This window comes from Sardina pilchardus, chromosome 19 (assembly GCF_963854185.1).
Source record: "Sardina pilchardus chromosome 19, fSarPil1.1, whole genome shotgun sequence".
NCBI classification, from domain to species: Eukaryota; Metazoa; Chordata; class Actinopteri; order Clupeiformes; family Clupeidae; genus Sardina; species Sardina pilchardus.
In genome coordinates this window covers 20331640-20344139 of record NC_085012.1, presented here as the reverse complement: position 1 = coordinate 20344139, position 12500 = coordinate 20331640, and the positions used below count along the sequence as shown (strand labels likewise).

The window sequence follows — 12500 nt, the reverse complement described above, 5'->3', positions numbered from 1 at the left end:
GAAAATGAGACACTGGACAACAGCTCTGGTAGAGAGGTGCTGTGAGTGAATAGGACCATGTTATGGAACATAGAGGTGCATATGGAGGGCATGTCAGACTGACGTTTTAAGTTCTTCTTTATAATTACAAGAGGGTTCAAGCTCTCATCAAGCAAGTGCAGAGAGGGTGGAGTTTAGTTTTGGTGGAAACAGTCTTCCTGAAAACACCAACATGCACAAGAAAATACATTGTGTGAGATTCTGAAAGCGTTTGCAAGAGAGTACTGCAAGAGAGTATTCAGAGAGTTTTCAAGAGCATTTCAAGACGAGGCTGATGAACACTCCACTGCCCAGCAGTGGGATGTAGGAAAGTGGGGATAAATGATGTTCTAAGCAAATAATAGAACATCACAACCACCAACAACAAACCAACGACCGTTTTCATGACATCTAAGATGAGCCGTTGTCGGGTTACACTAAAGTCTCTATATGATGACGGCTGTTCCTTCGTCATTATCAGGTGAAATCTGATCTTTTAATCACAGCACAGAGAATTGATTTAATAACAGGGACTTAGAGTGGGCTTACATCAGGTTCATCAAGTATACCAAGTCAAGCATGTAACCTAATCTGAGAGAGAGAGAGAGATCCTGTGGGAATATGGGTCTTTCCCCTGTTTCAGCACAATTGACTCAGAGATTCACACAAATGTGTCAGCAGAAAATGTTTACCACCACTAGCCTATTAGCAATTACCATAACAACTAAATCTAGCCTAGTGCAGTGGAAAACTACCATTCTTCACCCGTCTCTGATCCAATCAGTTCTCAATCACAATCGGTTGACAGCCTGGGTTCCTCAATGGTAGATAAAAAAGAGCACAATTCTCAGCAGTGAGAGAAAAACATAGATTAGCTTTAGCCTCTCAGTAGCGGTCATCAAAGCTACTATCAACAAAACCATCGAACACAGTGGGAACAAACAGTCTCAGCTTCACGGTAAATTCATATTTCAAGTCCAACCAGTTGCTGAAAGCGCACAAGTTTGCCATCTTGAAAAAAGACGAGTCACTTAGACACAACCGAGTTTCATAGCTGCTTCATTTGAGCAGGCGCAATAGATGGCATGCATGTGACAATGTGATATAACACCTTGCCAGAGACAAACTGTGGAAGCCCTCCATTAGGTGAGAAAACACTCAGGTAAATCACCTCGACAGCTGTCGGAGTCCTGTCTAGGTGGCTCTGCCAGCTGACGCAATACATCACAATTATATCAGGCTTAAACAGATTTAAGCAGAATAGAATAAAGACACTGGTAGTGGTTAGAAGGACATATACAGCTGTTTTTCAGCGACCTTCTGTAGGTGAACATCTGAAGCAAAGATCAGACAATGGCTGTTACAAGAGACAGTGGTCAGGATGGATGTTGTTAAGATGATGACTCCATTTTGTTCAGACGACAAACTGACAGGAAATGAGAGGTGGTTGAGAGGACGTTGAGTAAATGAAAGCTTTTGAGCCCTGACTGACTTTGAGGAAACAAGGAAATAACAGGAAATAACCTGAGGAAGGTCGAAAGGACCTAAATGTTGTTTATCAAATCAATTTTTCCAAGTGAAACAGTGTGTGAGAATTTCTAAGTTCTATGAGCTCTGACTGACACCATTTCAACTCATACCGGTTTGGAATTATTTACAAACCTAATTTTGAGAATATACTTATATATTAGATTATTATTATTATTATTATATCAGATGTAAGAATAAAAACACATCATTACAACTTGTGGCCTGTATGTACGGCCCTTTTCTTCATAATTTTGCATTTTGTTGTGAGCGTTCAGACAGTAAATCTCAACATGTCTTCTAACTATCTGCCACACGTCTCCAGTCACTAAAGAAAACTATATCGTTTAGCCAGCTCTTCACTGATGGTTTTCCAAAATAAACAAGTCTCAAAATAGCACCGAATGGTTGTGGGTTCTTTCAATTGTACAATATTTGACAGGGGAAAAATCCCCTGGAAGAGCCTTCAGTATAGCCTATATGTCTTCCCAGAGATGAAAGCAACATGGATCCCAACAAATGGAGGAAAAGCAAAAAGCAATGTGGTGAGATAATTACTAGGAATGCGAGCCATTGTGCTCTTCCACAATAACCTGTCAGCTACTCCTCTTCCTGCTAAGCTTCTAAAACGCCAGTATGTAGGATACACACACACACACACACACACACACACACACACACACACACACACACACACACACACACACACACACACACACACACATGCACACACACAAACACTAACACACATGCACACGTATACACACAAAGACACACCAGTACAATAGCTTGTTCACACTGCAACTTCAAAGAGCAGTGCACATGGCATTAACTCATCTTGCATTGGCTGCCAAGTGCTGGTGGTGGCGGGGACCATGAACAGCCTTCAGCATTATTATTATGGTATGGCCACTCCAGCAGCTTTTGCCACATCACTGTGAGCTACGGGACTAAGATAACTGGTGACAGTGGTATTTCACAGACACTGAGGCATTTGTATTCTACAGCAACAACATATGCTTTGCTTTTCCCTATCTCCCTCTGTTCTCATTGGTCTGTTTGTTTCCCCTTCTCTCTCTCTCTCTCTCTCTCTCTCTCTCTCCCTCTTTCACACACAAAAACACACACAGAAATATATACACACACTCACACACACACACACACACACACACACACACACACACAGATACACACACCATACCAACTAAGCATCCATGCACATGCACAACAAAAACAAGCACATGTCAGACACACGCACACGCACACACATGCATACACACACACACACACACACACACGCGGGATCACTATTGCCTTGAGGATGAGGCAGGTTATTAAATTCTCATATATACTACAGTGCAGTATATGTGATTTACTACCAGACTAGTAGCAGCATAGCAGAGCCCACCAGTATGGACCTGACCCTGAACACACAGGGCTGGCTGAGGGGTATGCTGATTAAATCAGAGCTGAGCTCCAGGGGTTGTACACACACACACACACACACACACACACAGGGACTGCATACACGCACACACACATACACATGGGTCTCATGCAGTATAGAAATCGCACGCCTGCCTCACAGGCTGGTCTTACTCATACTTATACAGACGGACAACAGCATCAACAACCTATTTAAACACAACACTGCATTTCACACAAACACATACACACACACACACACACACACACACACACACACACACACACACACACATATATATTATGAAATCATTAGGAAAAGCAGACTAAAGCATACTGTATATAAAAATCGTCGACATGTCTTCTTCTGTATGTTTACAAATGTTTTCCTTTGTCCCCTCCATCTCTGTCTCTCCTTCTCACTTTCTGTCTTTCTCCAGACAGACCAGGCACAGGGAGACAGACTCAGACCCAGACCCAGACCCAGACAGTGGAACAGTTCTGACTATTCTGGCCCGGATCTGGTCCTCATCTGGCACAGATTCGTTTATGACTTATCCGCAATCCAAGGACAGAGGTATGTCTGGACACACAGACATAGCGACAGAGTGGTAGTCACTTGCCACCCTCTCTCTCTCATACACGTACATATACACAAACACAAACACAAACACACTCAAAAACACACACAACCGTCATCAAGCACACACTCACACAAACACACAGGCAATCATCATTAACCACACACACTCACATACACACATACACAATCACAGGCAAACCAAACAATCCTCCACAACCTGTTATTTTCTCCAGCATACCTGCAATCCAGATCAATCTATTCATCAATTATACTGGACACAAAGGACAAAAAACAAACACACACACACACACACACATACACCACACACACACAAACACATACACACACACAGGACAGGCACAGGCAGACACAGACAGACACAGACGGGGCTTTTAAATGACTGCACTGTTTTGATAAATAACACACTCAATTAATTTTGTTTCCTCGTATTTCTCCACAACAAATTCTACTGCAACAAAGAGGGGACACTTGCCCTTTAAAAAAGAAAGCTTGCGATCATATTTTTGGCACATACTACGATGGCAGAGGGGGAAAAAAAAAACAGCGTCCCCGAGGCAATGGAATGAGAAGTGGAGCACTGGCTCTCATTAAACATGCTAAGCATGCTGCGGCGCTACACCACGCTACGCTACGCTAGGCTTTCTGTCTCAATGACCCCGATTAGCTGACGGGAGCCTGCGCTCCGTGTGACCGGAGCCGAGCGGGCGGACATGCCGGCTCAAGCCCGGCACAGTTTCCTCCAGAGAGGCTACGAAAGCATGTGTCTGGAGTCACAGCGGTCTGAGGGGGGGGAGAGCAAAAGCGTGGCTCTACGGACAACTGATGGGCAGATAGAGGAGGAGAAAGAAAGAGCGAGTGAGAGAAAGAGAGGAGGAGAACAGAGGAGGAATAGCAGCAGGAGAGGGATGCGATGAGGCTGCCTTGCTGCCTTAAGCTGCTGCTGCTGCTGCTGCTTCGCTCTGAAGGACCGCACTGACCCAGTACCAGTGTGTGTGTGAGTCACCTCACACACACACACACACACACACACACACACACACACACACACACACACACACACATACATTTGAGTTAGCCCTATGGAAAAAAATAACACATCCTTCTTCAGCACTACAAAATTCCATTGCTCCGTTCAGTTTAGCTGCTTCTACACCACGCACATGTCCACTCTAGCCACACACCACTGCCCCTCTCCTGACCTCAGCACACCGCCCCCTGTCGCCTCCCTGCCCACGGATGGCTCTGCACTACCACCACCGTAGCCCTCTGTCCTTCATCAGCTGTTAGCGTGGTCCCTATCTCGCTCTGTGGGTGCCCTGGTCCCCTCTGTAGGACGACTGGCACCTCTCGGCTCCTGCCAGCGCCCGCTCATTTAAGCGGAGACCGTTGGCGAGCCGATGAACCGGGCCGGTAAACGAGGACCTTTGCGTGCGTGCCCCGCCTCTGCCCCCTACACACTCGCCGTGCCATCTGTAGCCTGGCACGCTGGCATGCAGCGCAAGGGCTGCCCTGTCTGACAGCCGGCTCTCCCTCAAAGCAGGCGGGCAAAGGCTGCCGCCACCGCAGATGGCATCACCTACCCTCTGTTGCCATGGCGAAAGGGTTGGCATTGCCCCCCAGGCATCCGCCCGTCCCGTTGAAGGCTTTGGGGGTCGGGGGCACGGGGAGCAGCACGCCCTCGTCCTTATCCACAAACGTGCCGTCTTGCAGGCCCTCCATGGGCGACAGTGGGCACCCCGCCAGGTCCCGGAGCGGCGGGAAGGGCGCCAGGTGCAGCTTGGCGTCCAGCTCCTGCCGCAGGTCGTTGCGGGCCGTGCCGGACGCCCCGAGCGTCGGCGGAGGGGTGGGCGGCTGGTCGTCGGCCACGGTGAGCGAGCGCCTCATGGAGGCCGGGTTGGCGCGGCGCGGACCCCCCGCGCCCGGAGAGGGCAGCTCGTCGAGGTCCGCCCCGCCGGGGTACTTGTCGGGCAGCTGGAGGCTGGCGGGCACGGCCAGGTGCGAGCACTCGGACATGGCGCGGCGCATGGCCTTCCTCTGCTGTTCGGCGCGGCCCATGAAGCACGGCTTCAGGTCCTCGTCTTCCTCCTCTTCCTCGTCCTCCGACGAGCCCTCCGCGCCCTGGCGAACCGCCACCGCCGCCGCCACCGCGGCGTCTCCCCCCTCCATGTAGTTGTCGTTGACGACGCCGATGACACAGTAGTTGGGCGAACCCTGTTGCCCGACGGGCGATCTGGGGCTCTGGTCCGCGAGCGGTCTGGAGAACATCGGGTTCCATTCCGCGGGATTGGCTGGACTCAGAGGGCTGGGCAGCGACGACATAAAGTCGCCGTGGCGATGGATGGGCGAGCCGCTGGCCGCCGGCAGGACCACTCCGTTATTCCCGACGCCCGCAAGGGACCCCGGGAAGTTCCCCGGCGAGGCGGGCGAGGGCGACGACGACAGCGGGCTGTCCGGACTCTCGCCGGTGCTCCCCAGGAACGACCCGCTCCCGGGAATCGTCCCTCGTCCACCGGGCACCTTCAGGTCGGCCGCCATACTGCCCCCTGCTGGCGAGTCGAAGAAGCACAGCTTGTCCTCGTCCGTCAGTCCGCTGGTGTGGGGGACCCCCGACAGGCTCTTGGGGGCCCCCAGGTCCTGGTGCTGCCAGTCCCAGGTCTGTGGAGCTGGAGATCCTGACATGGGGGGCACCTTGCAGAGCTCACTGTACTCTGAGAAAGGAGAGCCTGGAGGCTGGTTGGAGAGGGAAGACATGCCTGCCCTCCTCAGTCGCCCTCTGGCTTGGGGATGCGATGCACTTCCTCCCTCAAACACACTCTTCTCTTCTCCTCTTTTCTCTTCTCTTCTCTGCTTTTCTTCTCCTGTTCCTGTGTGTGGCCTTTGTCTGGTGGTCCTCTTTTGTTAAGACACACGTGCGCGTGTGAGTATGTGTGTGTGTGTGTGTTTTGTCTGCTTGTTCGGGGCAGACTGTGCGAGAGCAGATCCGAGTGTGTGTGTGTGTGTAGGCGCCTCCTCTCGCTGTCTGAGCCACTACACGCTACGCATCGCCAAGATGCTATGAGACCGGGAGCTGGAAGCGCTGTGCTCTCTCTCTCTCTCTCCCTCCCTCACTCACTCACTCGCACACTACCACATGCACGCTCTGTTGCTCTCTCACTCTCTCTCTCTCTCTCTCTCTCTCTCTCTCTCTCACGCGCTCTCAGCCTTTTCCATACCTCCAGTCATGTGACTCTCAGTGTGGATGCTCATTTGCTGTCGCCGAGTCACAGAAAGACCTCCCTCCACTCTGTTTTGCTCATATGCTCTCTCCACCTCTCTCTCTCTCTATCCCCCTCTCTCCAACACACACACACACACACACTCTCTTTCTCTCTCTCTCTCCCCCCTTCTTTCTCTCACCCTCTCTCCAACAAACTCTCTCTCTCTCTTTCTTTCTCTTTCCCCCTCATTCCCAGCAATCCTCCTCCCGAGTACAACAGCTCCTTGTGTTATGGTGGCAGTGGTCATGATGGTATTGGGAGCACGGCAGACAGACATGCTCACAAGGTGCTGACCCCAGAAGCCTTTTATACCTTTTCCCTGGGGAGCACTGATGACACCACAACAACGACGATGACGATGATGACAGCTTAATGTAAAGAGGGCTTTAAGAAGCAACCATGTATACATCCATACATTATTCATCCCTGCGCATATAGCATTTTCAGGGTTTTTTTACATTCCTTTTTATGTCTTTCTTTTGTCTGTCTTCTTTCATGTGTGTGTGTGTGTGTGTGTCTGTGTGTGTGTGTGTGTGTGTGTGTGTGTGATCAGAGAGTGGCGGCTGGCTAGCTTATTTCTGGGAGGTGTGTGTGAGACTGCCCACTCGCTCCTGCCTCTGTCTCTGTCCACTCAGACGTCTGCTTCAGTCTCTTCCTCCCACACGCACGGCTGCGGGACCCATACGCCCTCTCCCCCCCTCTCTCCCGCTCTCTCTGTTTCCCCCCTCTCCCTTTCTCACTCTCTCGCTCTTTTCTTTTCTTTATTTCTCTCTCCCTCGGTCTCTATCCATCTCACTTGCCTGTCTCTCTTCCCCTTCTCTCCCTTCCCCTCTCTCTCCCTTTCTCCCTTTCTCTCTCTCTCTCTCTCTCTCTCTCTCTCGCCCTCAGACAGGCTGTAGAGTTTTCCACTGGCATCAGGCGGCAGTGGTAGCGCGGTGCCAGTCTGTGAAGCAGGGCTGCTTTGTTAATTGTGTTAATGCTTTTGTTGTACAGACTGAGCTCACCCTCGGCTTCAGAGGCAGGCTGTTTGTTTGTGTGTGTGTGTGTGCGTGCTTGTATGTATATGTGTGTGTGTGTGTGTGTGTGTGTGTGTGTGTGTGTGTGTGTGTGTGTGTGTGTGTGTGTGTGTGCTTGTATGTATGTGTGTGTGTGTGTGTGTGTGTGTGTGTGTGTGTGTGCTTGTATGTGTGTGTGTGTGTGTGTGTGTGTGTGTATGTCAGAGAATGGGAGTGAGTGTGTTTCTTGTTGATAGAAAGAGAGTGTATGACATGAAGACTGCACTGTGTACCAATGACACCAGTGTATGCCATGTTTGTGTGTCTGTCCAGACACACAGATGATGTGCCAGTATGTCTGTGTGCGTATGTGTGTGTGTGTGTGTGTGTGTGTGTTTGTGCATGTTCACAAACTGTGTGACTGTATCAATACTCAGGAAACCAATGAACACAATGCCGAAACTGCAACACCACCACCACCACCAACAACAGCAACACAAACACAAACACCACCAACAACAACAACAACACCACTACCATCAACATCAACAAGCACCAGTGCAGAAGGCAGTGAGAGTGAGAGTCGGGGCGTGGGCTGCAGACAGATCTGGAGCGATATGAGCCAGAGGAAGCCCTCCGTCCTCCGCCCCCGTACAGCTGTCACCTCTGATCCCATCACGCCGTGGAGACGCCACGCAGCGCTTCACAGCACCCTATAGAACGATGCTGGACAGAGCGCCGCGCAACACCATATAGGACGATGGCGGTATGAAGGGCAGAGGAGCTCGCACGCAACCCAGCAGCCTCGCACCGATACAGTCTGTGCGCCACATGCGTTAGTGAACGTGGCCAATCAACACAGCTGGGTTTAAATTGCCTTCTTAAGGAGCATACCTGAAAGGCACGTTAAATGAGGTCTGTTATTACAGTCTGAAGAGGCGGTTTTGTTATTATGTTAAATGTTAGGGGTGGACGATATCCAAGAGAAATTATATTAATGTGTTTATTAGACAGCAAAGTGTCTTTCATTATTCTAACAAAACAACTATGAAGGAATACATCTACTGGGATAAGATTTGTAAACAGCTGACAAAATCCACGCCAAGAAGATGCTCTGCTCTGATTTAATATCTTCTGTACTGCAAAATGTTATTTGCCTTCTGTTTATTTACCAGTACAGTTTCAATTCAGTTCACATGACCTCCATGGTTTGGAGGGGAAATATCTGCCACTTGCCAAATATGATTTCGCCTCCCATTCAAATGATGAAAGAAAGTGGATTAGCACTGGGAACGTGCATGAGCTAATCGTAGACACGGTAGTCTATCCGTGACATGACGTGAGAGGGACAGCAGCACAAATGCAAGGCTTATAGCACACGGCCCGCCACCCTAAGGGCCCCGACATCAATCAGCTCCTCCAGCCTCAGTGACAGAGCATGACGGGCCGCCGGACTAAAACCGCTCATCAAGCTCTGCAATTAGCGCTCACATCACTGTTCCATCGTAGCCGGCGCTGAGCGGAGAGGATAAGCTCATCTGCCCAGAACTGTTGAACAGCGGCAGGACGGCAAGCGGGTGAGGACGGACAGTGGCTAATTCTGGGACTGGTCAGGGGCCTTGTCTCCTTACAGGTATGATTCTGATCCGCTTCAAAAGCCTAGTCTTACACAGGTCCAATGCAAAGGCTAGTCTTACACAGGTCCAAAGCCAAGCCTAGTCCTACAAAGGTCCAATGCAGAGCCTAGTCCTACATAGACACACTCCAGAGATTAGTCCAGCACAGAAATGCCCCGACATAACTTAACATTTTGCACGTGGACCTAAACAGAACCGGCTCCCCGTTTGGTGGAAAAAGGGGAATCCGAATGAGTGGGGAATCAGGGAAAGACACCCAACCCATCAGACTCACAACTCAAACTTGTCTGCCTGTCGTTAGGCCACTGCAGTCTGATGCAACATCTTTGTGTTCTATCAGTCTTGTGTTCTATGAGACAGGCTGTGTCTTTTTACACAAGCACCGAACATTCTGGTGATTCTGGTTCTGCAGACTCTGAGGAACCAGCAGACGCACCGTCAGCATCCTGTTCAGTCCCGACTGTCTCTCCTCAGCACCAGACAGGCTATCCCGGCGCCGTCTGGCCTGTTTGTCACCATCACGGCCGTAACCCAGGTTACATAAGGAAGCTCCCATGACAGTGGCCACAGAGACAAGCCAGTGAATGGTGTCTAGCTCACGCCTAAGAAATGCGGATGTCATCAGCCATACAGCGCACCGGTAATGAGCGGCCCTTACGTAAGACCTGATTTAGGCGATCGAGCTGCTTAGGGTATGTAGCTAGCGCCCGCACAATAGGGGGAGCGAAGCCTATCTGAACCAAACCAGAGTCTGTGTCAAACGAGCAGTGGACTCACACAACACAACGCAACGCAGCACAGCACAGCACAGCACACAGGAGTTGTTTCTGGTTGAAATGAAACACACTTCCGAAACACATCCAACGTGTCAGGGCCTAGTCTTCATGATGGGTTATCACACAGAAGTCATCGCACAAAACATCAGAACGGGATGTAAAAAAACCCCAACAAATTTCACTGTGAAAGTCAGTTAATCATTAAATCTGATTCCTTCATAACCAATGGTGTAATATACGTTACCGTAGAGTGCTTAATGGTACGAGTAGCACTAGTAGCACTATTTCCAGGGAATGTAAACTACATGCTGCAGACTCCCTGGATGTTCTCCCACTTATACTGCTGTGCTGCCAACATACTGACGTCTGTCAGGGGCAGAGGGGGCCACATCAGTGGCAGTGTCCCCGAGCAGAGCCACCCCAGGCCCAGGGAATGGGGACACGGGGTGGCTGTCCCCGTCCGAGTCGATGACCTCATCCCCAAATGCCCCAGACACCCCCTAACACAGGCCGTTACATAACGGTGCCCGTCAGAGCGACTCTCGTCTGCCATTCCACTCCACTCACTCAGGACAGACGCCGCCCCCAGAGCAGCCCACAGATCAGGGCCAGACGAGGGCCATATCAGAGCCGGATATGTGCCAGAGGATAGGCAGCAGGCAGCTACTACATCTAGACTGGATTAGAACTTTCTATTTTAGGTCAGTGCTCAGTGTGTCCAGCTTTGTCACTGAGTGACATTTGAGAGTTTTTAAAGGCAGTTTGTGTACCGATTCTTACACGTTTCAATTCTTACACACGTTTGATTCAATTACAGTGGATCCAAAAATAGCTCTCTCTCTCACTACCATAAAAGAGAGATTACTCAGCTACACTGTAACTTGAGAAAGATTAACTAGTTTAGAGGTGAAAAATCAACCAGTCTAGATCTACTGTAGTCAAGCAGATTGGCCTCTTCTTCATACTCTGCCTCCTCTTCACAATACCGCTGGCTACCACAATATGGCATCCATATGCTACGCTATATGATAAATAGCTAAACAGCTTCCTATAGAAGCCATGCATATCCCACTAGGGGGTCTGAAGTGTTCACAATGGCATATCATGAGGCAATTTCAGACTGCCAATTAAATGGTAAATTATTAAGACGGACGGTCACAATTAATTTGAGATTTGCTATTATAAATGACAGGGATTTTAAAGAACTCCATTGCAGGGGAGTCATTCCTCACAGGAGCAGGAGGCTCTAGACAACAAAGCCGGCAGCATCGATCAGCGAGGAGGCGAGAGCACAGGTGGCGAGAGGAATTGCTCCTTCACCGAGCGCCAGAACAAGAAATTATAAATCAAGGGGAGGGAGACAAGAGAACGAGTACAACTGCCTTTTGTGCTTCTATTTTTAGCTTAGTCGATCCCCCTCCCCCAACTCTCGGCAAATCCCCCCCTGCCAACCCCCCCCCCCCCCCCCCCCACCCCCCACCCAGCTCTCATTGTTTCCCAGTGAGCTGCTCTTCTGCACATCTCCAAAGCAACAGCCTCTTGTCACTATGGCAACTAAATTGGTGCCACGAGGAAGAAGAAGCCTGCTGCAAAAATGGCTCCGTGGACTCGTGGGGGAAATGGCATCTGGAGAGGGAGGGGAGGAAGGAGGAACCGGAATCTGTGAAAGTAGAAGCATAAACAAGACTGGATAGTCCTGGATAATTAAGGACCTGACACCATCCTTGGGTCTCAGTGGTGATGCATCCGTATACTGTAGTGTCTATACGGCCCGATTCTCTCTCTATACAGCTTTAATGAGATAGCTTTAGAGCCGTCATTAAGGATGCGCTAGATCAGTGACAGGCGAGGCAGGTTTGTAGGTGATTAATCTAATTACCAGCGTGATCTGCAGAACCTCTGCTGCGCTCATGGAGCCTAAGCCAAGTGAAGATGTACGACACCGAAAACAAGCGATCAGAAACGGAGCGCGGATACACGCTCTGTCTCCACAAAATCTCCAGATTTTTTTTTACATTTATTTTCCGTTAACTGCCATGTTTTAACACACCGACAATAATGTTACGGCAGAATTTTTCCTTTTTAATTGAGCTTTGTTAAAGACATCGATTCTCTCTTGTCATGAAAATCTGATTCGATCAAAGGAGGGGGGAAATGAAAACAACTTGTGCCCGTCTCTAAGCGCAGGCTGCCATCTCCACACATGCAGTTGAAGACGCTCACAGCAGGGGGGCATCTTAAAATAGCCTCGCATAAGAACG

General features: G+C 49.8%; 1 protein-coding gene across 2 annotated transcripts in view; it reads right to left on the bottom strand.

Annotated features, from left to right (window-relative positions):
- Positions 1–6770, bottom strand: part of LOC134066005 (microtubule-associated protein 4) — a 33002-nt gene extending 26232 nt beyond the window's left edge. Inside the window, exon 1 of one of the 2 annotated variants that reach the window (XM_062521162.1) lies at positions 5155–6770. In XM_062521162.1, the coding sequence (XP_062377146.1) occupies positions 5155–6325 (1171 nt within the window). In that variant the 5' untranslated portion in view covers positions 6326–6770. The remainder of the gene's footprint in view (positions 1–5154) is intronic. The other variant, XM_062521163.1, reaches the window with a different exon arrangement.
- Between the last annotated feature and the right edge of the window lie 5730 nt (positions 6771–12500).